Below are 26722 nucleotides of genomic sequence, written 5' to 3'. Positions count from 1 at the left end.
TTGTGGGTGGAAATAACACCTTGAGCAACATTGATGGAGCAATGGAGATGAAACAAAGTATAGATCTGTATAGATCTAACATGGCAGCTAGTTTCTAACCTGAACTAACTTTATCCTTGTCACTCCACCTGTCTTGAAAAGTGATGTACTCTCAACCCCTTTCTATGAACACTGCTGATTTCTCTGTATTCTCCATTTGATATCTGAGTGATACAGACATCTAAGGAGGGAACTAAAACCGAAGCTGCATGAAATATACTCAGTGGGTCAGGCTGTATGGAGTTCAGCAATCGTACAAGGTCTTACCGAGTTCCCACTCTTACACTGGTATAATGGCATCAATGGTACACGAGTAATAATGTTTCCATTTAATTATGTTTCTATTCAATGGTTAAATGGTGTTGGTGATATTCTATTTACCAAGATGTTCTCTCTTTTTCTTGTTACATTTAATGAAAATATAGCTTCATAAGCTACAGCATAAACCTTTGGGCTCACATAACATAACCTCAGTGGTGTAAAGTTCTTAAGTAAAAATACTTAAGTCGTTTTTTGGGGTCTCTCTACTTTTCTTTAGTAGTTATATATTTTTTCACGACTAACTTTTACTCCACTACATTCCTAAAGAAAATATGTACTTTCTATTCCCATACATATTCCCTGACACACAAAGGAATGTAACAAATGTCTGCGCATTAGTTACATTTCGAATGCTCAGACAAAACAGCGATATGGTCCAATTCATGCCCCTATCGATATATAACATGTCATCCCTACTGCCTCTGATCTGGTGGACTCACTAGACACAAAGTGAGTGTTGGAGTGTGCCCCTGGCTGTCCGTAAATTAAAAAAAAAAAAAAAAGAAAAGTGTGCCATCTGGTATGCTTATTTTAAGAAATTTGATGTACAGCATTTACTTTTATTTTTTTTACTCAAAAATGACTATTGAGTACTTTTCCCACCACTGAACTTAAGTACATTTAAAACCAGATCGTTAATAATTCTACTCAAGTACTATTTTACTGGGTGACTTTCTCTTTTACTCGAGTCATTTTCTATTAAGGTATCTTTACTTTTACTCAAGTATGACAACTTAGTACTTTTTATTACCACTGCATAACCTCTGCATAAAACAGTTCAAAGTACCGTTTTCAGAGGCATCAAAACACAAGGTGATAGTAGTAGTTAATGAAAATGAAGGGAAAGAAGATGTGATGAAGTTAACAAAGATAAGGTTTGGAAGAATGATAGAATAGTTTAGTTATGAGCAATTCCAGTAAAGTGATAGTTGTAATAATATCTATAATGTCGGGCCACTAAAAGCAGCGGCAGCGACCATATTGCTGTTTGCCTGAGCATTCAAAATATAACGTGTACTTTTGCGGTGGCAGGTAGCAGGTAGCCTAGTGGTTAGAGCATTGGGCCAGTAACTAAAAGGTATCTGGATCATGTCCCCAAGCTGACAAGGTAAAAATCTGTTGTTCTGCCCCTGAGCAGGGCAGTTAACCCACTGTTTCCCGGTAGGCCGTCATTGTAAATAAGAATTTATTCTTAACTGACTTGCCTAGTTAAATAAAGGATCAAATGTAAAAATGGTTTACTACTGAGTTTTAAAAAAATAACAAAAACACAGCTCAAGAGAACTCCAATGCAATTTTCTCAATGAAGATGAGACTGCATGCCAACAACGACACTAGGCTACATTGCTGCCTCTCTACCTAAAAGGCAATACCGGACGGCCGCCCAAAACTGTTTGTCAGTTTGTCTTCAGAGTTTGTTCTACACTTTTGTTTAAGTGGCATAATCGTAACAAGAGATTGATACCTAGACGGAGAAAAGAGACGTGTAGTGAACATAGTGAATGAAGCATTATTGTAAATAGCCACGAGGGACTATTGTTGACATGCAAGATACAATCAAGAGCCGGAAGGTTAGTGGCATACTGCAAACATGGTATTACATTTTAGAATGTACAGTATTGTGTGCAATTTAGGCAGAACACCTGAGGGGAGAACATATTGATTCTGCATCTATCCAATATTGTCACAGAACACATCATCTTGTATTTATCATTTCCACCTTTGGAGAAGATACATGAAACATCCAATGAGAATGTGCCATATCTACCATCAGAGTGATGGCTGTTTATGATACCAGTAGGTTGACTGACTGACTTTGGAGGTGGAGTGTTTGCATGATGGCATTGCCTACACAGCCAAAATATTCCAAGAAAAAAAGAAAACTTCATTCTTCATTCTTACTGGCATTGTAACCCTGGATTTTCATATACGCTCTCAACTACGATAGATACATACGACTAAGGATTCCAAAGGTAGTTTAGACAGTCTATGTCTGTGAATTGGTTCGATCTGCACAAGGTATTGAGGATGTTCATCTCTCTCAGTTGGCATCACAGTCTTGGGCTATGTCCCAAATATTCCCACATAGTGCACTACTTTTGACCAGAGCCATATAGGTCCTGGCCAAAAGTAGTGTACTGTATAGGGAATAGGGTGCCATTCTGCTGCCTGCATAGATATGACATAATGTGTTATATTGAGGACCCCCATCCTAATCTAGATGTACTTATCTCAGGGAACAGTAGGACTCGTTAAGAGTCCTAAAGTGTGCTACCTTTTCAGAGGCTTGTATAGGATATCAGTGGGTCAGGGTGCTGTTTGTTAAGTGTTGTTTCTTGTTTGTGTTTTCCTTCTGGTTGTCAGTCACTCTTACTTCTGAGGTTGTGTGGTACTACACACTTCCTAAAGTAAAGGTTGGCGACATGAATGTAATATGAATACATGGTAGTGGGCTTTCAACAACATTTCTAGTGCAGTTTACATTTCCAAGCTGACTTACCTTTCTACCCATTTAGGGAATTACAGGGTTAAGTGAGAATGTAGCCAGATTTAGTACATGGCATCCCCCCCCCCCCCCCCCCCCCCCAAATTGAATGTAACACGATAAATCAAATCAAACTGGAAGTGAGAATACTGTCCTAAAAAGTAATCAGCTTTAAAATCTTGAACCAAACTTGTAATGTTACAAAGTAGTTATGGCTAAAAGGGTATACATTCCTGTTCTTCAATTAGCCGGAAACAGGCGTGGGTGTATAAACACAATTGCTCAAAAGTTTGTCTTACTTGATACAGCATTTGTGGCACTAAAACATAAAACTAATACTACCGGTCAAAAGTTTTAGAACACCTACTCATTCAAGGGTTTTCATTCAAGGGAGTTCCCACATATGCTGAGCACTTGTTGGCTGCTTTTCCTTCACTCTGCAGTCCGACTCATCCCAAACCATCTCAATTTGGTTGAGGTCAGGGGATTGTGGAGGCCAGGTCATCTTATGCAGCACTTCACCACTCACCTTCTTGGTAAAATCGCCCTTACACAGACTGGAGGTGTGCTGAGTCATTGTCCTGTTGAAAAACAAATGATAGTCCAACTAAGCTCAAACCAGATGGGATGGCATATCGCTGCAGAATGCTGTGGTAGCCATGCTGGTTAAGTGCGCCTTGAATTCTAAATAAATCACAGACAGTGTCACGAGCAAAGCACCCCCACACCATTACACCTTATCCTCCATGCTTTACGGTGGGAAATACACATGCAGGGATCATTCGTTCACCCACACCGCGTCTCACAAATACACGGCGGCTGGAACCAATAATCTCCAATTTGGACTCCAGAGCAAAGGACAAATTTCCACTGGTCTTATGTTCATTGCTCATGTTTCTTGGGCCAAGCAAGTCTCTTCTTCTTATTGGTGTCCTTTACTAGTGGTTTCTTTGTAGCAATTCGAACATGAAGGTCTGATTCACACAGTCTCCTCTGAACAGTTGAGATGTGTCTGTTACTTGAACTCTGTGAAGCATTTATTTGGGCTGCAATTTCTTAGGCTGGTAACTCTAATGAACGTATCCTCTGCAGCAGAGGTAACTCTGAGTCTTCCATTCTGTGGCGGTCCTCATGAGAGACAGTTTCATCATAGCACTTGATGGTTTTTCAACTGCACTTGAAGAAACTTACAAAGTTCTTGAAATGTTCTGTATTGACTGACCTTCATGTTTAAAAGTAAAGATGGACTGTTGTTTGTCTTTGATTATTTGAGCTGTTCTTGCCATAATATGGACTTTGTCTTTTACCAAATGGGGCTGTCACAACACAACTGATTGGTTCAAACGCGCATTAAGGAAAGAAATTCCATAAATTAACTTTTAAGAAGGCACACCTGTTAATGAAATGCATTCCAGGTGACTACCTCATGAAGCTGGTTGAGAGAATACCAAGAGTGTGCAAAGCTGTCATCAAGGCAAAGGGTGGCAATTTAAATGTCTTCAGTATTATTTTAAGATGTAGAAAATAGTCAAAAATAAAGAAACACCCTTGAATGAGTAGGTGTTCTAAAACTTTTGACCGGTAGTGTATATATTTTGCAATGCACATATTTAGGCAAGTAAGTGCAAGAAGTTCACAGTAAATTCAGACAGAAGTTGAACAACAATAACAACAACAACATTATGAAGGTAAAGCTTCCTGCTTGACACATTGATTCGTAGGCTATAAAACATTTACAACCAAATTTTTGTGAAAACGTTTAAGTCAACCTCAATTTCATGACAGGAAAAACTGTAAAAACTCCAAAACCATTTCAAGTCAACTTGGCCCATGTTTGTAACAAAAATACAGAAAAACAAATACTTATTTATAATACTTTATAATTCTGTTAATTTCAGAAAGAAAAAAAACTTTGGCAGATAAACAGTTACTAAAAAAGTGTTTTGAAACATTAAGGGATGTATTTTGTAATTGAATTGTATTCAAAATAATAATGTTCGAGACTTTATAGGTTATATACTGGATATTACTATTCACCAAATAAATTCTTACATAATTTATAAATATCAAAACATTATTTGAGGTTATTGTTTTCTCTATGAGAGATGTTAGTCAGTGATCAAAACATTGTTATATGATCTTTTAGGAAGAAAGACAAGTTAGAAATGAATACGTTTGCTCAAAGGCTACGAAACAGGTTACGAAACAGACCCGCGTCCAAATAAAGTAAATGAAACGTTTAAAAAATGTACTTATTGAAAATCTTAGTAATTCTTACCATTGACTTGTTCAGAAATGGCTCATGTGTCGTTCTCTGATACGATAGTTTCTGTTGTTTCAGTCAATGCTCAAAATGGAGGGGAGGGGAGGGGAAGGGAGGGGAGGGGAGAGAGCGAAGTTATTTCCGACGAGAAAAGCGCCAACAGGAACGGAAAAAAATATACCGCTGAAGATGATACTGAGTTATTCCAGGAACGAATATTAAAATAAATAAACAGTGTTCAGTTATTATCCCCAAGTTTTAGGTAGCCTAATTGCAATAGTTACTTTCAATCAATTTGGAACTTTCTGAAATATTTAACTGAAAATCACAAATAGTTTTGATTTAGGATTTTAGTGCATGTGATTTTGATTGCTACTTCATCAATAACTTAGTGTTGGTTTGTCATAGTATCTAGCAATATCAGTACATCTGCCCAAGATTTCGTTCACTAATCAATTGCTACAGAAGACCTGTGAGAGAACATAAAACAGTTCTGTGTTCAGAAGAATGATTGATTAAGAGGTGGTCCTAGACGTTTCACCCACCAAGATTGTTCTGCTCGTAGCTACTCCCACCAAGTGGACACGTTGAGATAACGCATCGCATGTGCACATACATGAACTAAAATGGTTCATGTATGTTCCCACCATGAACATGAGTTTTTATGTTGTATTATCCTTCATTAAACTGTAATCCGCTAACAGGCCTGTAAGGGAAATTATAAAATAATCATAGAATGCTACACTTTATTTTCAAATTAAGATATTTTTTTTTATACTGAATGCAGGCTTCTGAGGCGAAGTAAACATTTTAAATACAATAACCTACCAAACAATATAAAATCAAATATATAAAATGCATGCACATATAGGCTACATTGTTACATATGCTGGCTAAAGCCAAACTAGGATTTATTCAGCATGTCGAAGCAGCCTGTATTTGATCAAACATGACAAGAGGCATGCCTGGTGACTGCAATGATGTTAGCTTATTTTCACGGGAACATTTGACAACAAATTTAAGAATGAACTGTAGTGAACTAAATCCCTTTGTCTTTTTAACTGTTAAATGTCTTCAATTTGTTTGAAGCTATTATGCAGAATCTTGTTTGAGTCATCGTTAATTATTGTGTAATAAAATTGTTAACTCGTGTTTTGGAGCGATAGAACAATTCTTCGGATTTCTCATCAAAAGTTCTACTGAAAGCACAAACGAAAAGCTCTCGAAAAGGCATATAATTACAAATCAACGCTCACCTTAAACGAAATCAGACCGTCACAATGGCAAAACATTATATGAAATAGCTTTCCAGGTGTAAATGTGAACATGTCATTGAATACACCTTTATTTTCCATGATTTTCTATTGTATAAATTGTGTAGTAATAATAATGATAATAATATGAAAAATAGGATACAAATAATATGAATTATATAGGTTACGATAGACTGAATGGGTGTCAAGACTGCCTACTGCCTACTAACTTAACGATTACTTTTTGCAGTAAATATTCCGTTTAAAATTCAACACACTTGACATATGAATAATTACAAAACCTCTCAAGAGACTTGATCAGTTACAAAAACATCGACAAAAACAACAAATATGCTCCATATAGTTAGTTGTTTTTTTCGATGTAGTAACTGATCAAATCTCTTGAGAGGTTTTGTAATTATTCATATGTCAAGTGTGTTGAATTTTAAACGGAATATTTACCTCGAAGTTATGCTTTGGAAAACCATCAGTCATATTGAATCTTGTACAATTTCGAAATGACAAAAACATACTGGCTCCCTGTATTAAAAATGACTAAATTCTTTCATACCAATTCTCTAAATTGTTGTCGGTTGGGATGCAGCTAGCTACCTGTTGAGTTGAAAGAAAGCGTGTCCCGCCCATCTCAATCATAGGCTGTGTTTGAGGGAGGGTCGATAGAATGAAGCTATTTGGACCGTCAGATAGTAAGTAGGAGCGTTTACTAAACCAACATTGGGAATATTGAACAAGAATACTCTATAAAACGTATGTCAAAAAGTCGTTTTAAAATGTATCAATTATATAGGCCTATAGAACAATAGAGACAACTGGAGAGAATTGTCTCACATTAAGCTGTCACCAACTAATGTCCCCGCTGAAGATAGTAGCATATAAATCACAAATGTTTCATCATGAAGTTGTGGCTTTCTATATAGTTTCATCAATAATTGAGATCAATAGTCCTATTTTTTTCTCTGAATTAAATGTTTTCACCCTCGTTTAAACTGTTAATATAACTACAAAGAAAAACATAATTAGAATGAATCAATAAATTAAATCAATAAAATCTGTCAAACTCTTACAGATGAAAGCCTTACTGCCTGTGCCTGACAAGCACACGACATTGCCCAAAGTCTGAGAAAGAAAATGATGCATCCATAAAAAGTTTAACCTAGTCCAAAGCAGGTCACCCTCAGAATAGCCAACATTTCAACATTGTTCCAGTAGTCCCTTATCTCACATGATGGAATGCTCTTATCTTAGTCAAGTAAGTCTCACATGTGGCATAGATTAATGTAATTCCGGTGTATTGATATACAAAGGGAAGTTAAAGAGTGGTGTAATTTAGGTTTAGCACTGTCAGGGGTTCTAGGCAAACAGTCACTGTTGCATTTCTAATGCCAAGCAGGGCCGCAACCTTGGTTTTATTAGTGGTGGGGGGGAACATAAAAATAATAATTATTTTATCCAGTCGGAAAAACACTCCAAACAGCCTACCCAACCGCTCGTCGGAGGTGTCAGCATGATCCTAAAGCACACCGCAGTCACGTTTTGTATCATATTGCAATGATAAAACTGTGGGGGGGGGGGGGGGCGGGGGTGATTGGCAACCTTGATGAAGATTAGCAAAAAAGACTGCATAAAATAAACCGAGCTACTGTATTTTGTATGCAAAAAAAATAATATATTATTTTAGCTTATACTAATACAAATGCTCAGATAAAAGAGATGTTTAACAAGTAATACTGTTTTCAGTACCTTTCAATACCTCACCTCACTCAAGGATAACGGCACTGAGCCTTTAAAACAATGTTTTATGAGATTAGAGAACACATTGGGAGGGAGTTTAGACCATTCTTCCATACAGAATCTTTCCAGATCATTGATATCCTTCTGCTCATGTGGACTGCCCTCTTTAATTCACACCACACGTTTTCAATGGTGTTCAAGTCCGGAGACTAAGATGGCCATGGCACAATTAAGATTTTGTAGTCAATTAACAATTGATTTGTGGAATTTGTGTGCTTGGGGTTATTGTGTTGCTGGAAGATCCACTTGCGGCCAAGTTTCAATCTCCTGGCGAAGGCACTCTTGCCTGACGACTCAAACTGATTTCTTCCTCTGCTTTATGATCGCGAAACATTTGTGGGCGTGGCTAGGCGTTGGCCCAGAGCAATGTGGTTGGCTAGCCAGGCAAGGTTGCCTCTGCCGGGAGGCTGAAACTTGACTTAAAAGTGGATCTTCCAGCAAAGACAATAACCACAAGCACCAATCAAAATCCACAAAGAAATTGTTAATTGACCACAAAATTCAACATTTTGCAATGGCCTTCTCAATCTCCAGAGGTCAGTGCATAAGCGCAGATGAAAGATACCAAGGATCTGGAAAGATTCTGTATAAAATCCCTCCAATCTCATAAAACATTTTAGAAAAAGGCTCAGTGCCTTTTTATCCTGGCAAGGTGAGGTACTGAAAGGTATTGGAAACAGGGGTGCCAATAATTTTTACCCCTATGTTTTTGATAGAAAAAGATATTGTTAAACAAAGTCTCTTTACCTGAGAAATCGTATCAATATAAAATATAATTTCCCAATTTTTTAGCATAAAATATAGCTCAGTATTGGTATTATGTATTTTATACAGTCTTTTTTGCTAATCTTTATCAATAGTGCCAATAATCTTGGAACTGATAATATATGGGGTTTATGGTCCTTAGTCCTCCTTGGCATTACCAACACAAAGGTGGCTGGGCTGAAGCCCTCAACTGAATGCCTATAAAATTGACACTATTAACAATATAACACTTGCACTGAAACAGAATGCCACAGATTAAAATAGCCATTGGTATATTTTATTATATATATTTTTTTTACATACACAATATAATGAAAACAGAGATGAAGTCAGATGAAAATAGTCTTGCATAAACTTGGCGGTGAACGTCCTGGGACTAATGCCTTGGCCTGGAACGTTGAGTCAAGGCCTAAAATGGGTCCCACATCTTCTATCAACTCAAAAAGTGTAAACCATTCACTTACCCTTGACTGAGAATGAATGGCCATTAGAGTGTTGAGCGCCCCTGTGGGAATGTACTGCTAGGCCAGGGTCTCCCCAAACATGGTCCTGGGGACACGTATTGTTTTTTTTTTGCCATAGCACTACACAGCTGATTCAAATAATCAAAGCTTGATGAGTTGGTTATTTAAATCAGCTGTGTAGTGCTAGGGCAAAAAACATGATGTGCACCAAGGGAGGGGGGGGGGGGGGGGGGGGGAGGGGGGGGGGGGGCAGGACCGTGTTGGGGAAACCCTGAGAGCAACAGCTCTATGTGGCAGCTAGTTTTAGCAGCGCTGTACATTGCTGGTAGCTAGCTAAGAAGCAATGTGGTCTACTCTACACCATCCCAAGTTCTAATTCAATCTTGAGGAAAAGATGCAGTATATTTTAGTATCACTCTCATCTCATAAAAAAATGACATAGATTGAAGGTTAGGAGATAGAGACATCTAACGCAATGGGCCTCAATACAAATGTTACTTATCTCATTGAGATCGATGAGTTCTCCCTTTTTAATTATTTTTTTAAATTATGCCCATGGCCTTGACAACATTTATTCTAGAAGTTTCTACACTTTACATACTTCACTTCCTGAAAACACCTAGATGCAAATACCATTATCAATTGAGGATGCCTTAGTAAAAGGGATTCCGATCGATACTCTGGGTTGGGGGCGCAAACCATCAGACAAGGGACACAATAGAAGGGTCCCATCAGAATGATACAGGAATATACACACCAAACCATAACAAGGCTTCAAACTGACTGGTCGCTATATTTAGCATGAAGTGTCATCTCACACCTACTCATTTGCAGTGGAGCTGGCCAGTAGGATATTTGCTTGAATAGTTTCATTTGCAGTAGATTCATACATTTTTTTTTTCAAACTTCACAAACAAAGTTAGCAGTATTATCTCAAACATGAGATTTATTAAATCCAACATTATTTCCTGTGAGAGGAAGTCCCAATCGACTGAGAGAACTGAGCAGAAATGCACCCAGATGGGAGGGAATAGAAAAACATGTCCATGAGAAGGAAAAGAAAAAGGGTGTGGTCCGGTCCTGTTTTGGGTGCCAATCTTCACTGGAGCTGGCCCCCTCAATTAGACAGTATATTGTGGTCCAGACAGTCCATTACAAAGCAAGAGGTTTTGTTGTATCCTGAGTGCGTAGTTTCAAAATGCAATAAGAACTGAAGACAAATGTATAATTCTTTGCACCTTGCTAGATAGGATTACAAACCAAGTGACACAGTAGAGGCGTTTAAGCAGTTTTGATAAAACCAGAAAGATGAAGAGCCTTTGAGGCCTCAGAGGTTATTGGTGAGCTGCACTGGCTGATAGGCAAAGTTTCGTGACACTTTGAAGGGGGACGATTCAAGAGACAAACGATTGTGGCTCGGGCAGAAGTCTCAAAAGGGGATCTGACTTTATGTCTTTCAAAGCAAGAATAACAACTCCACATCAATATGAAAAAATAAGATCTACCCCTTACAGCAGACAAGACCACTGGTTCTAACGGGTCATTCGGTTTACCGTAAAAAACATTTTTTCATCCTCCTTGGTCACCTGAAGTCCATTTTCCGTTTGTGTTGTCAATCTTACTGCCAGGTTAGGTTTATATAGAACGTGTACCTTAGACTGTGTCAACCTGTGGAACGCACTTCTGACACCATATATGTAAGCCAACGTAAAACATTTTAGCGCTTAAAAATGGCCAAAACCAACATAAGATCATTCTACAAACCAATCTACACAAACCCATCGCAGGCGAAAACTCGAAAAGAAAGAAAGTTCACACAGCCTTGAAGCAGGTGTCCGGTATTTCTTGTTACCATCATAAAACATTTCCCGTGGCTTTCAGATGACTGAAAAGGTGACACCATGGAGGTCTAACGGCCGACTCTGCTAAATGGAGCTGAAGAGGCACCAGTCCACTGCCTTCCAATGAAAAATGCAATGGAAAACGTTGCATTGGTTTAATGGGACAGGTCAAATGACAAATCTGGCTTTCTTGGCATTCCTATTAGTCTCTAACAGCATTTTAGCATCAGAGAAAAAAAAACATATCTTGAAAGTTTAACCCACAACACTATAGCTCAATGATAATCATACACATCAAACATTGATTCAGAGAGCAGTGTTGTCATGCATAGGGGAGAAAAAAGAAAAAAAAAACTTCCCATGCAGGCTTTAGCATTCAGTCAACAGAAAATTATTTGAACACACTGCCCACAGACCATAATAAAATCTCTCGCTGTGCGCACATATACATATACAGACAAATATATTGGCACCCTTGAACGATTCACTATTTTCTTATCAAATAAGTTCACACCTATATTTGTTTGATTTACATCTGCACAGGACCAAGACATGTTTTTATCAAAACTGACATTTTGATTTAAGTCAAAATATGGCCTTGGTGACATTATTGGAATTCTAATACATTTGGTTGGAGGCAAGTGATGTGTAATTTTTCCTCACTTATAAATTGCAAGTGCCTACAGGGTAAAAAATAGCCACCCAACCAGTTTTGAAAATAAGAAATATTAAAGGGAAAAGGGGATACCTTGTCAGTTGTACAACTGAGATGTGTGTCCCCCATTTAACCCAACCCCTCTGAATCAGAGAGGTGGGGGGGGGGGGGGGGGGGGGTGACAGATTTTTACCTTGTCAGCTCGGGGATTCGATCCAGCAACCTTTCAATTACTGGCCTCAAAGCTTTAACCACTAGTACAATCTGTTCCACTGTAAAGTGCAAAGGTGCCTACATATTTGGCCACAACTGTACATATTTTGTACTAGGCATTAGTGGAGTTTAAATTATTTTTTTAAACAAATGCAATTCATTATGAATTCATAACGTAATTATGACTGTTCATAATTGTATTAAGTACTGTTCCGATTAAGGAAAGATCACAAGAGACAATGTGACTTTAGAAGTGGATAGTCTGAGATGTATGTACCGATGTATGAAAGAACAGAAGTTGGTGATCTGATTTATACGATCGATGTGGTTGTACTGACTGAATATTGAGAATGGGCAATCTCAGATTTCCCCTCCACTTCCTAATCCAATCAGGTGTGGGAAAACAAAAGACAACTAAAGGCAGAATATGACAAATTGCTTTCAAAACAACTAGTGTCCATTTCTACAAGCCAAACTCTCCCAACACAAGCATTGTTTACTTACAACAGTTGGAAAAATAAAAACAAATAAATCAAAAGGCACTTATGATTGCTGGGGAAGGAAAAAGAACCAATCAAAACAGTCATTAGCTATCCCCTGCCTTTGTATCATAAGTGCTTCCTGATATCAAGCCTTTCCCCCCCTCCAACATCTCGCTTGTGCCAAAACCATCCTGCAAAAACAGAAAGGGAGAAACAGAAAAATATAGGTAGTGTGGCACCATCTGGTGGCTAAGGCTGGGAGCTGCCCTGGCTATCTGGGTCTGTGCCTGAGGAGCTGGTGTCCGAGTCCGAGTGCTCATCGTTGTCCTCCGGTGGGCACTTCTCCCGTATGCGCCTCTGGGTGGCACTCAAGCGTGCCAGTAGGCCCTGGTAATCGAAGCGACCCCTCTTCTCTCCAAAAGGGTCCTTGACGTATGTAAGGAGAGAAAGAGTGTGGGATATGCAGCTCATATTTCAACATCTCATATTTTCCACTGTGGTGGAGGTTTAAAGCATGTGGGAGAAGTATATACTGTGTTGTTTAAATTTATTTTGTATAAGTGTACAAATAATGTATTTATACATGTGTAGAGAGAACCGTCTGTAAATAAACCGGGACAAATTACTTTGGCAATGAAGAGTCAAATGAACTTGTGGCATGCAGTCATGGAGGCCAGGCTTCCCAAAATAATTGACCAAGAAAAATATTAATATCTTGTTTGTGTTTCATAAATCTCCTTCAAATCAAATTTTATTTGCCACATGCGCCAAATACAACAGGTACCAATGAAACGCTTACTTTCAAGCCCTTAACCAACAATACAGTTAATAAAATAGTTAAGAGAAAAAAGTAAGTAACAATAAAATAACAATGAGGCTGTACAGTGGGCACCCGTACAGAATCAATGTGCAGCGGTACAGATTAGTCGAGGTAATTTGTACATGTAGATAGGGGTAAAGTGACTATGCATAGATAATAAACAGTGAGTAATAGCAGTGTTACTCAGGAAACTAAAAATATTTGGCATGGGTCCTGAGATCCTCAAAAGGTTCTTCAGCTGCAACATCAAGAGCATCAAGTTGCATCACTGCCTGGTACGGGAAGTGCTCGGCCTCCGACCGCAGGGCGCTGGAGGGCAGTGCGTACGGCCCAGTAAATCACTGGGGCTAAGCTGCCTGCCATCCAGGGTCTCTATACCAGGCGGTGTCAGAGGAAGGCCCAAAAAAAGGTCAAAGACCCCAGCCACCACAGTCATAGACTGTCTCTCTACTACTGCATGGCAAGTGGTACCAGAGTGCCAAGTCTAGGACAAAAAGGCTTCTCAACAGTTTTTACCCCCAAGCCATAAGATTCCTGAACAGGTAATCAAATGGCTACCCGGACTATTTGCATTGTGCACACCCCCCAACCCCTCTTTTATGCTGCTGCTACTCTGTTTATCATATTTGCAGTCCCTTTAACTATACATTCATGTACATACTACCTCAATTGGGCCAACCAAAAAGTGCTCCTGCACATTGGCTAACCGCATTGTGTGCCCTTCCCCCAACCCCTCTTTACGCTACTGCTACTCGCTGTTCCATCATATATGCATAGACACTAACCACATCTACATACTACCTCAATCAGCCTGACTAACCGGTGTCTGTATGTAGCCTAGCTACTTTTATAGTCTCGCTACGGTTTTTCACTGGTTTTAATTCTTTACTTACCCATTGTTCACCTAATGCCTTTTTTTGCACTACTGGTTAGAGGTCTACACCTGCTGTATTCGGTGCACATGACAAATAAAGTCAGGGTGGCCATTTGATTAATAGTTCAGCAGGGGGGGGGGGGTGGGGGGGGGGGTAGAAGCTGTTAAGGAACCTTTTGAACCTAGACTTGGCGCTCCGGTACTGCTTGCCGTGCGGTAGTAGAGAGAACAGTCTATGACTTGGGTGACTGGGGTCTTTGACAATTATTTTGGCCTTCCTCTTACACCGCCTATATATTATATATTGGTCCTGGATGGCAGGAAGCTTGGCCCCAGTGATGTACTGGGCTGTACACACCACCCTCTGTAGCACCTTACATGCTGACCAGAACGGACACGTCGCGTGCGTGATGCAAAATAAATGTAGAAATTAACGTTATTCAATTATTGCACCCACACTGCTTGCGTGCGCCGACGAGCGTCTGCGTTGCCAAGGGCTAAAATAGAAGTCGTTCCTATTTTTGACGCAGATCGCACTGCAAGTCCTGCCTCTCCCATCTCCTCATTGGTTTATAGAAGCAGGTACCCACGTGCCATCTCCTCATTGGTTATACCCACGTGGGTGATTAAAATAAAAACTTTTGCCAGTCGTCGTGGTAATACTATGAAAGTTCAGATGCCAATCACCATATAAGTTCAAAGATGAAAAAGCCTGGAAGGAGGAGAGATGACTAGAAACGATTCGGTTGACCGTTTATGTGTGGATTAATAATTAATTGTCAGAGTAGAGGACCTTGTGCATTTCAGGTAAAATAACTCAATGTTTACATCCCAGGACAAATTAGCTAGTAACAGCAAGCTAGCTAACTAGGACAAATCAGCTAGCATGTAAAAGCTAGCAAGCTAAATTGCCATACATATTTAATGCTTTTCGACCTGTCCCCAAATCAATGTAATTGGTTCAGAGTTTGTTTTGATATTTTAACCTGTGTGTCGTGATCGCGTTTGGTGCGGGTGGACAAAATAAATTGATGCACGATGGCGCACGCGCGCAGCCGGTTTGGGTTCCGTGTTACGGGTTCCGGATGCCGAGCAGTTGCCATACCAGGCGGTGATGCAACCGGTCAGGAAGCTCTCAATGGTGCAACAAGAAACTCTCGACCCACTCTACTACAGCCTCGTCAATGGGGGCCTGTTCGGCCCTCCTCATCCTGTAGTCCACGATCATCTCCTTTGTCTTGCTCACGTTGAGGGAGAGGTTGTTGTCCTGGCACCACACTGCCAGGTCTCTGACGACCTTCCTAAAGGCTGTCTCATCATTTTCGGTGATCAGGCCTACCACCGTTGTGTTGTCAGAAAACTTAATGGTGTTGGAGTTGTGCTTGGCCAAGCAGTCGTGGCTGAACAGGGAGTACAGGAGGGGACTGAGCACGCACCCCTGAGGGGCCACCATGTTGAGGATCAGCGTGGCAGATGTGTTGTTGCTTACACTTACCACCTGTGGGCAGCCCATCAGGAAATCCAGGATCCAGTTGCAGAGGGCGGTGTTAGGTTCCAGTGTCCTTAGCTTAGTGATGGGCTTTGTGGGCACTATGGTGTTTAGCAATAAGCTGTAGTCAATGAACAGCATTCTCACCTAGGTGTTCCTTTTGTCCAGGTGGAAAAGGGCAGTGTGGAGTGCGATTGGGACATCTGAAAAATTCACAAGAGGCGCAATGTACCTCACCGGAGAAAGCATGAGCGAGCAAAACAGCACCCCTCTGTCTCTGTATGCTGTCTGGTCCAAAATAGTATGACATTGTTGCAGTCCGTAGCATTGAATGCAAGGGAAGCCAGTGAGCATTTGGCCTCCCTTGATAAAATAATAAATAAAATAAAAAGTATAAGATAGCCAATCAGCATTAAACAAGATATTTTGTCACGAAAAGATGCTCGACTATGCATATAATTGACAGCTTTGGAAAGAAAACACTGACGTTTCCAAAACTGAAAAGATATTGTCTGTGAGTGCAACAGAACTGATGTTACAGAAAAAACCCAGCGTAATCTCCAGCTGCAGTATTTTTCCGTTTGCCTCTGATGAGAAACCGACTGCCAGGAATGATTTTTCATCGATTAGATATGTGAAAAACAGCTTGAGGATTGATTCTAAACAACGTTTGCCATGTTTCTGTCGATATTATGGAGATCATTTGGAAAAAAGTTTGGCGTTGTGTTGACTGCATTTTCTGGTTTTTTTCTTTGCCAAACGTGATGAACAAAACTGAGCTATTTCTCTTACACAAATAATATTTTGGGAAAAAAATGAACATTTGCTATCTGAGAGTCTCGTCATTGAAAACATCCAAAGTTCTTCAAAGGTAAATTATTTTATTTGAATGCTTTTGTTTTTGTGAAAATGTTGCCTGCTGAATGCTAGGCTTAATGCTATGCTAGGCTATCAATACTCTTACACAAATGCTTGTGTAGCTTTGGTTAAAGCATATTTTGAAAATCTGAGATGACAGTGTTAACAAAAGGTTAAGCTTGTGTTTCAATATATTTGTTTCATTTCATTTGTGATTTTCATGAATAGGAAACATTGTGTTATGGTAATGAGCTTGAGGCTATAATTACACTCCCGGATACGGGTTTGGAGTCACAAGAAGTTAAAACGGGAACATTTTTCATCCAAAAATTAAAATAGCGCCCCCTAGTTTTAAAAGGTTAAGCTAAACTGAGTGAGCTCAATTGTGAATGGTCCTGGCAGACCAACAAAAAAAGTGTCAATGGAAGCCAGTTTGCATTTTGCAGAACTTCTATCAAATCCCATCAACAGCACACATCACTGATAGAAACAACTGAAATTACATTTGTTGTGCTCCTCCGGTGGCTAGCTAGCAAAAATCGTGCCTTTCCTAAATTAGCCATGGATGGAGATAGGGATTTGGACTTGTGGTTTTACTTAATTCTCCTTACTGGCCAATGATTATAACAGTGATTCTAATCCAACCATTAATTAACCATATATTGTTGTGCCCCTGGCCTGAGAGTTCAATAAGTAGAAGGCTAACATTGCCTACGAAAGGAAGTTAAGCTAGCGAGCAAGCAAGCATTTTAGCCAGGTAGTCTAGGACAACAAAAAAATAAAAGCGTGTACTGTATGACAGAGTGATCATCAACATGAGAGAGGATGGCATTGGCGGGTGAGTCAATATATTTTTTTTCTACTTGCACGTCCACAAAATCAGAACCATGGACAGCCACATGATTTTATATTGTTTTTGGTATATTTTAGTTGTCACCGTATTAGACTAAGCATGGGTGATTTGATGATGTTGAAATGGTGGTGGTACAGTGGAGGCAGCTCCTGTTTTCTTTGCGACTTGCGGTAACTGTGGTTCTAAATCAATAGTTGTTTAGTAGTCCAAAAATGTTGGAAACATTAACTTGCTTGACCATGTAACTGTTACACGCACTGCTACTGCTCGTGGATATCATTATGTTTCTGCCTTCATTATGAAGGAAGTTGGAGGTAGTTTTGTGTTCAAATAATCAAAGCTTGATGATTAGTTGATTATTTGAGTCAGCTGTGTAGTGCTAGGGCAATAATCAAAAAAACGTGCACCCCTAGGGGTCCCGAGGACCTAGTTTGGGACCCCTGCTCTAACCCCAGGGAAGGTGCAGTGCATTAGTCATCAGGATGTGTGATGCATTATTACCCGTGTGTTCTGCTTCTCCAATGAGCATAGAATAAACATGTACACACACAGAGAGAGACACAGCGAGAATGAGGTCTCTGGCAATACCTGCATGTTCTGTCCCTGTTGGTGTAGTCTCTCTTTGCAGACCCCCTCGTAGAAGTCATAGTACTCCAGGAATGATTTCTCCATCACACTCCTGCAACACAGGAACATCCATGAGGTTAATTAACCACCAACAACAAGTGCTAAAACGACTACCAAATAAAATGACTCGCCATTGAAAGTGGTGTTCGTTCTAAAAATGCATTGTGGGTCAGTGGCTTTGAACATGTCTCTTGTAATCCAATCTGTTAAGGGTCAACAATATGCCTCATGTACAATAAGGAGATTAGACGTGGCCTGTAGCCTTAATTTGGAGTTCAGGCATATACAGTCCCTTCAGAAAGTATTCACACCTCTTGACTTTTCCCACATTTTGTTGTGCTACAAAGTGGGATTGAAATGGATTACATTTTCATTTTTGAGCACAATCTACACAAAATTCTAAATATTAATGGAAAATAAAACTATTTTTTGATTAGATAAGTATTCAATCCCCCGAGTCAACACGTTAGTCACCTTTGGCATCGATTATTGCTGTGAGTGTCTGGGTAAGTCGAAGAGCTTGGAAAACCTGGATTGTACAATATTTCCCATTATTCTTTTTTAAATTCTTCAAGCTCTGTCAAGTTAGACAGCCATTTGCAAGTCTTGCCATAGATTCTCTAGACAATTTAAGTCAAAACTGCAACTAGGCCACTCAGGAACACACAATGTAATCTTGGTAAGTAACTCGTGTACATTTGGCCTGGCATTTTAGGTTATTATCCTGCAGAAAGGTCTATTTGTCTCCCAGTGTCTGTTGGAAAGGAGAATTAACAAGGTTTTCCCTCTAGGATTTCACCTGCGTTTAGCATACACATAACATGATGCAGCCACCACCATGCTTGAAAATATGAAGTGGTACTCAGTGATGTGTTGTGTTGAATTTTCCCCAAACATAATGCTTTGTATGCAGTATTACTTTAGTGCCTTATGCAAACAGGACGCATGTTTGGGAATATTTTTATTATGTACAGGCTTGCTTCTTCTCATTCCATCATTTAGGTTAGCATTGTGGAGTAACTACAATGTTGTTGATTCATCCTCAGTTTTTTTTCATATCACAGCCATTTAACGCCAACTGCTTTAAAATCACCATTGGCCTCATGGTGATGAACTCCCTAAGGGGTTTCCTTCTTCTCAGTCAACCGAGCTAGGATGCCTGTATCATTGTAGTGACTGGGTGTATCGATACACCATCCAAAGTGTCATTAATAACTACCCCATTCAAAAGGCATATTCAATGTTTGTTTTTTAAAATTATTTATACACACCTACCAATAGGTGCCCTTTTTGAGGCAGCGTAAAAATGGGGGTGGGGGGAACAATGCAAATAGTCCGGGTAGCCATTTGATTAGCTGTTCAGGAGTCTTATGGCTTGGGGGGGGGGGGGGGGGAGGGAGAAGCTGTTAGATGTGGCACTCCAGTACAGCTGGTTGTCATGAGGTTGGCCTGGGGGTGGGTTTATGACAGTCATAAATACCTCTTCCCCCCTTTTTCCTCTCTCTACCCTACTGATGTTACATTTGAAAACCCCTGGGTTAAAATAGAGATTCTGGGAACATCAGAAGGTGGGGGGAAATTAACTATATTCTGGTAATCTGACCAATGGTTCTTAATGAATATGATGTCAGTTCGGTTGTCATCTGAGACATTCATCCATTTCTTTATTTCACCTGGTAGGCTAGTTGAGAACAAGTTCTCATTTACAATTGCGACCTGGCCAAGATAAAGCAAAGCAGTTCGACACAAACAACAGAGTTACACATTGAGTAAAATAAACATACTATCAATAATACAGTAGAAAAATGGGTCTATATACAATGTGAGCAAATGATGTGAGGTAAGGGAGGTAAAGGCAAAAAAAGCCATGGTGGCAAAGTAAATACAATATAGCAAGTAAGTAACACAATCAATGATAAGATGAAACTCTACAGTGGAAAGTCTACACAGTTATCGGATTCACATGGAATTGTTATTCAATTTAAATGTTTGAACATGAAATTATTCGTGATGGGAGAAATGTGATTTTAGCTTCTAAAATGCGTTTTCATAAGGTTAGGGCTCTGCTCAATCAGTGGCCCGCCCCTGTGAAGGGACATGGGCTATAAAACTTTTCAAACACGCCCTTCCAACTACCGCCTACTGAAGCGCAGCTCAGAGTAAATATTTATTGCATTTTCCTTTTCCAAATGTGCGGTAATTTAGAATACATAAGATACTGTATTTACGATAGCACAGCGTCGCCCTTTGTTCCTCAGTCTTCCCGCTCTTTCACTCAAACCCAGACCCTTTTGTGTAACAAGCTGTCATATCTGTTCCGCCCGCTAGGGACGTTTTACTTTATGACGTAATGAAGTTATAATTAATTGTGTGTAATTCTGTGTGATTAGTTAGGTATTTAGTAAATAAATAATTAAACCCAATTTTGTATTGCTGATTCAACTTGTTGGCCAGGGTTCGTGAAGATTACCAAGAATTTACAACTTTCAGATGAGACCGAATTAAGGTGACGATTAATATTGACTGCTATTGATGTAAAATATTACTAGGTCCTTAAGAGTTTATTCGGAAGATAACAGCTCTATAAATACTCTTTCGCGGTGCCCCAACTCTCTAGTTAATTACATTAACATGATTAGCTCAATCAGGTGATATTAATTACAGAGAAATGATTTTATAGAATAGCATGTCATATCACTTCTTCCGGCATAGCCAAAGACATGACATTGTCGTGCAGTAGCAGAGAGAAGTATATGACATGGGTGGCTGGAGTCTGACAATTTCTAGGGCCTTCCACCGACACCGCCTGGTATAGAGGTCCTGGATGGTAGGAAGCGTGGCCCCTGTGATGTACTGGGCCGTACACACTACCCTCTGTAGTGCCTTGTGGTCGGGGGCCGAGCAGTTGCCATACCAGGCAGTAATGTAACCGGGCAGGATGCTCTCGATGGTGCAGCTGTCTAACATTTTGAAGATCTGAGGACCCATGGCAAATTTTTTCAATTTCCTGAGGGGGAAGAGGCACTGTGGTGCCATCTTCACGACTGTCTTTGGACAGTGTGTTTGGACCATGATAGTATGTTGGTGATGTGGACACCAAGGAACTTGAAGCTCTCAACCTGCTCCACTACAGCCCTGTCGATCAGAATGGGGGCGTGCTCTGTTGGGGTGGTATGCAAATTGGAGTGGGTCTAGGGTTTCTGGGATAAAGGTGTTGTGAGCCATGACCAGCCTTTCAAAGTACTTCATGGCTACAGACGTTGAGTGCTATGGGTCGGGAGTCATTTAGGCAGGTTACCTTGGAGTCCCTGGGTACAGGGACTTGAAACATGTTATTACAGACATGGTCAGGGACAGGTTGAAAATGTCAATGAAGACATGCCAGTTGATCAGCGCATGCTCAGAGTACAAGTCCTTGTAATCCATCTGGGCCTGCAGCCTTGTGAATGTTGACCTGTTTAAAGGTCTTACATCTGCTACGGAGAGGATGATCACAGTCATCCGGAACAGCTGATGCTCTCATACATGCTTCAGTGTTGCTTGCCTCAAAGCAAGTATAGAAGTTATTCAGCTCGTCTGGTAGGCTCGTGTCACTGGGCAGCTTGCGGCAGTGCTTCCCTTAGTAGTCCGTAATAGTTTGCAAGCCCTGCCACATCAGACAAGCTTCAGAGCCGGTGAAGTACGATTCAATCTTAGTCCTGTATTGCCTGTTTGACAGTTCATCGGAGGGCATAGCAGGATTTCTTATTAGTGTCCAGGTTAGAGGCCCGCTCCTTGAAAGTGGCAGCTCTACCCTTTAGCTCTGTGAGGATGTTGCCTGTAATCCATGGCTTCTGGTTGGGGTATGCATGTACGGTCACTGTGGGGATGACATCATCGATTAACTTATTGATGAAGCCAGTAACTGATGTGGTGTACTCTTCAATGTCATCAGAAGAATCCAGGAAAATATTCCAGTCTGTGCTAGCAAAACAGTCCTGTAGCTTAGCATCTGTGTCATCAATCATGTGAAAACAATTATTGCACAGTCCATTCAACTTATTAACTTATTATCTGACTTATTAAGCGAATTCTTACTCCTGAAGTTATTTAGGCTTACCATAACAAAAGGGGTTGAATACTTAGACTCAAAACATGTCAGCTTTTCATTTGTTATTAATTTCTAAAAACATAATTGCACTTTGACATTAAGGGGTTTTGTGTGTATATCAGAGACAAAATGACAATGTAATCATTTTAAACTCAGGCTGTAACAACAAAATGTGGAAAAAGTCAAGGTGTGCGAATACTTTCTGAAGCCATTGTAGCTGGATCTAGACAATAAATGCCGTGGAACATTGACTCATCTCGACATCAGTCCACTTTTGAGTTTTCAAAAGGGCCTCAAACTTTTATTTTGGAGTGAACAATCCAAGACGAACTCACCACAGGGCTTCTGGACAGGGCACCTTCCCATCCAGCATGTCACATACAGCCACGCGCATGGTCTCATGGCGGATGCATTCATTGTAGTTCTTGCTGTCCCCTGGGTGTCTCTCCTGGCAAAGGGAGTGTCAGAGGGAGCAGGTGTAAAGGGGACAATTCTCAAGACACAAAAAGTGACACATTCCACACTGGTATGGTCAGTCTGTAGCTGTTGACAGAAAAAACGCTTTTCACACACACGTTTACACAAACTTCTACAAATGGGGAAGAAATGGCAAACGGGCTAAATAGACAAATAGAACACCGGCTGAAGACTTCTGTAAGTCAGACAGTTATGATATTGTGACGTAATATATGCCAAAAGAACAGTAGCTTTGTTGATCAAAATGGGTGCATTTCTTCAGTGAACCACATTCCCCATAAGGCTGTAGGATTTAAACTGCATTCTGGGGATTGTGGTTTGGCTTGCCAGCTAAATTAGAGGCCAACTTACCAGTGGGCTATAGGCTTACCTGTTCAAAGCCTGGCTCATTGTGGTAAGGGTTCTCAGTCATCAGAGACTGGATGGAGATCAGAACTGAGGAGATGCTTTGGGCCGGGCTCCATGCTGGCCCTGTCCAAGTCCTACACAACAACGTTATTCCAAGAAAACAACGTTATTCCAAGAAAAATACAAATATATTCTATTTAAAGCAGGAGAATGATGGCATCACATCCTCTGGGCCAAAGTCACCCACACAGACAGTGAGGGGGAGATCTGGACCAAGTCTGGGAAGAAGTGCTGACATGCAAGAAATTATCTGCGTCTCTACATAGAGAGCTGCCATAAATAAGCATGTTCAGCCAAAGAATGGCCTCTAACTGAATCTACCCCTTACAGTTGTGGTCAGACCAGGTCAGGCATTAATAATACAGACTGACTTGCAACTATTGGGCACAACTGTCTGCTGGTTTTCCATGCTCGTGTGTGTAATTAGGTGGAATCATGATATTGATTGCAGGTCTCATTACACAGTGTCCCAAGTATATAATTTGTAAGAGATGCTATTCTATGGGCCTGGGTTTAATAGGTAGACTTATGAATGCCTTGTCCCATTTCAACCCCTATTCTCCCCATCCCCTAGCTAGAAAGGGAACTGGGCATAGAAGTATGGGTTGCTCAGGTGCAGCAGGTTTCCCCTGAGCTGCAGGACCCTGGCTTACCCGAGGATGCTGAGGCATACTTTGCCGTTGCGGTAAAAGTTGGGGTTGAAGCGCACAGTGTTTTGGCCAGTGGTGATGAGCTTGACCCGTGGGGGGTGGATGGGGTAGTCCGGGGGGCAGCGGAACAGAAAGAGGAAGAAGCCTCCCTCGTAGGGCGTGTCGAAGGGTCCTGTGATGAGGGCATGGATCTGAGGAGGGAAGACTAGAGTCAGGACTAATATATAGGGAGGGTGTCGATGCGTTGAATATCTCCATAATTCGCATGGTTGCCATAATCCTCATAATAGTTGTGCAGAAGATAAATTCCAAGATGGCTGTTGTTCCTCTTGCCACAGCAACAGTTCTTCAAGACTGTATTATTTTGTTTAGTAAGTCCAATTTCATTTTTCTTTTGACTTAGTACAAACATTGAGTCTGTGTTATAATTTGGAAGACAAACCAGGGTAAATTACCTGATAAATACTTAAGTAAATTGTGGCCTGACTAAATTATGTTAACTTTCTTTCAAGAAGGATCCTCCCAACCACAACTTGAGCCAGGGATAGGAGTTGTTGGGGGAAGGCGCCTGGCTAGCTCAATGTACAACAGTAAGGTGGTCTGGACAGACCCCGTGGACCTAGGTTCTGGAAGTCTGTGAGCTTTACCTTAGTCATGTCGTGAGGGTCAGGAACTACAAACATACCCGGGGGAGGCTCCTTGTAGATGGACATTATATCCCTGAGGAAAGAGTAAGAAGAGAAACTTAAGAAAATATGCAAATACAAGGATAGTAGCCTGATCCCAGGTCTGTTTGTGCTCTTGCCAACTTGGAATAACATTTTTTTTTTTTTTTATGTTTAACCTTCATTTAACTAGACAAGTCAGTTAAGAACAAATTGTTATTTTCAATGACGGCCTAGGAACTGCCTCGTTCATGGGGCAGAACGACATACGTTTTTACCTCATCTGCTCGGGGATTCGATCTTGCAACCATTCGGTTACTAGTCCAACGCTCTAACCACTAGGCTACCTGCCGCCCATGAAAGCACAAGCAGACTGGCACTCGGGGCACCTTTTATGTCAACAATGTAATGTTGACAACGTTGTGTTCTTATGTTTCATAAGGTCATTATATTAATTACTGAGTCACATCGTACGCAAATGGATTAACACATGATATCAGTAACTCTGACCAATTAATACAAACTATTGGCCTAACTAGTAGCCTAAGTAAACATTTTCTTAGGAAAATGTGCCCTACAGGATTACCCCCGTGTTTCACCAAAAAGGCTCAAACTTTTCTTTCCCATCTATGCGGGCCAGCATCAGTGTCTCACTGGGTCATAGCTCTGATGGACCCGCTCTCGCTTGGAACCAAAGGCAGGCCTCTGGTACTTTTCAGCTGGAATTTACACCTCACAAAGCAACCGTTTTGATTATGCAGAGGTCGTTGACTCTGCTCTTCACAAATCCTGTCAGTCCTAGCTCTCCAACTCTAGGCGGCATGCTGCCTTCTCCCTAGTTTTCAGCTGTTAGCGTCGCCCAAAACTACATATTTTGAACTACAATCCTGACGCTGTTTTAACGTTTAGAAACGTAATTAATCATCGTTTGCGACAGGGCTTTCGAAACATACCGCCCCTATCTTTCACCAACGGGAAATAATCCTTTAAAAAAAGAAAGAGATCCATACAGTTATGGGTGCCTCCATCCAACGAAACTACACTTCTGCTACACTTTCCGAGTTATGCTTAGACACAGGTGTTCGGAACATGCTAGATTAAACAATCACTGTAACATGGCGATATGGACGTGTGGGAACACTAACCCTATGAAGGTGTATCAATTATTTTTTTAAATGTGAAAATTATTTCCCCCTGATATGAAAGGTGCTTCCAAAACCGTACTGCAAGCGACGAGTGTTAACGTTCAGATTGAGTGTCAGGGCTCTTAAACAAAACTCCAATACAGAAGACGCCTTTCGTCCAATGACTCATGTGTATGGTCAAGGAATTGAGAGTCACGATCAAAGACTACGTCTAGCTATATAAACACAGTAGTGCAACACTGGTGTTTGTAGAAAAGTCGCGTTTATATTCACAGAAATACACGTGTGGTGTGGTTCTTTCGTTTTCAGACAGCATTGAAGTTGGAGCCACATCCCATATGTTGTAACAGGCAAGCCCACCAGTGTATATCTGCATACTCAAATTATTACCTTTTGATTCGGAGAATGCATTGCTGGGACGTCTTCTCGTTGTCCCAGTCGGTACTTAGTGTTGGGTCCCAGGACGTTGCGTGAATCTGGGACAAGAGGCCCGCTCCGGCCACCCCCAAACCGATACCGCCCGGCAGAGCATTGGTGGCCGAGTAGGTGGGTATTGGAATGGCAGAGCCCACTACCGCGCTAAGAGCACCTGCACCTCCAAACCCGCTCCCAGTCCCCATGGTTGAGGTAGTTGCGGCTCCAGGGGCCATGACGGCTAGGCCAGTCTCCGCAGCCGCTGCTGGGGATGGCGAGGCAGGGTTAGCTCCACTCGTCGAGTGGCCCGGCAGAGAATTACCCAAACTCGGTAACAGCGGAGCTCCATTTCCCTGACTACCAACACCTAACCCAATTTCACCATTAGCAACCTCTCCTACGCTATCCGCCATTGTAAATTAGCACGTGTTCAGGTTATAGCTAGCTTCAGTTATCGATACAGTAGTTTCTTGTTTTGAGTCCGTCCTCACGCAGTCGGTAAATGAGGAAGAGCAAGGAGAGCCGAAGATGACAAAAGGCGCTCCCACGGCATTGTATGCCTTTCTTCTCACCTCCAAAAGTAGCTAATCGTGTTTAGCTATGTCTTAAGAACTTACAAACTGTCCGTCGAAAAATCCATGCTATAATATATTACCCGTCACATTCTCAGTTTTACCAGTCAACCAACACAGTTTGCGGTTTCAGCCTGTTTATCGCTTAGCTTTTTTCTTCGGTTTTCAATAACCACGTCCTCTCCAC

The 26722-nt window shown here is 40.9% G+C and overlaps 1 protein-coding gene across 2 annotated transcripts; it reads right to left on the bottom strand.

The window, feature by feature from the left end:
- Positions 1-11383: 11383 nt before the first annotated feature.
- On the bottom strand, positions 11384-26722 carry LOC110486177 (ubiquitin-conjugating enzyme E2 Z). 2 transcript variants are annotated; one of them, XM_021557593.2, is made up of 7 exons: positions 25940-26722; positions 24387-24459; positions 23743-23930; positions 23052-23163; positions 22540-22652; positions 18076-18166; positions 11384-13019 (listed from the first exon to the last, which is right to left on the bottom strand). In XM_021557593.2, exons 1-7 carry the CDS (start codon positions 26374-26376, stop codon positions 12843-12845), a joined length of 1191 nt encoding a protein of 396 aa, XP_021413268.1. In that variant the 5' UTR covers positions 26377-26722; the 3' UTR covers positions 11384-12842. The 2 variants fall into 2 exon arrangements, with proteins under 2 accessions (XP_021413268.1, XP_036796736.1); XM_036940841.1 differs by lacking the exon at positions 25940-26722 and adding an exon at positions 24991-25236.

The sequence above is a fragment of the Oncorhynchus mykiss genome, chromosome 13, assembly GCF_013265735.2.
Source record: "Oncorhynchus mykiss isolate Arlee chromosome 13, USDA_OmykA_1.1, whole genome shotgun sequence".
Lineage (NCBI taxonomy): Eukaryota > Metazoa > Chordata > Actinopteri > Salmoniformes > Salmonidae > Oncorhynchus > Oncorhynchus mykiss.
The sequence above is the reverse complement of the archived record's forward strand: the minus strand, read 5'-3'. Positions and strand labels throughout refer to the sequence as shown.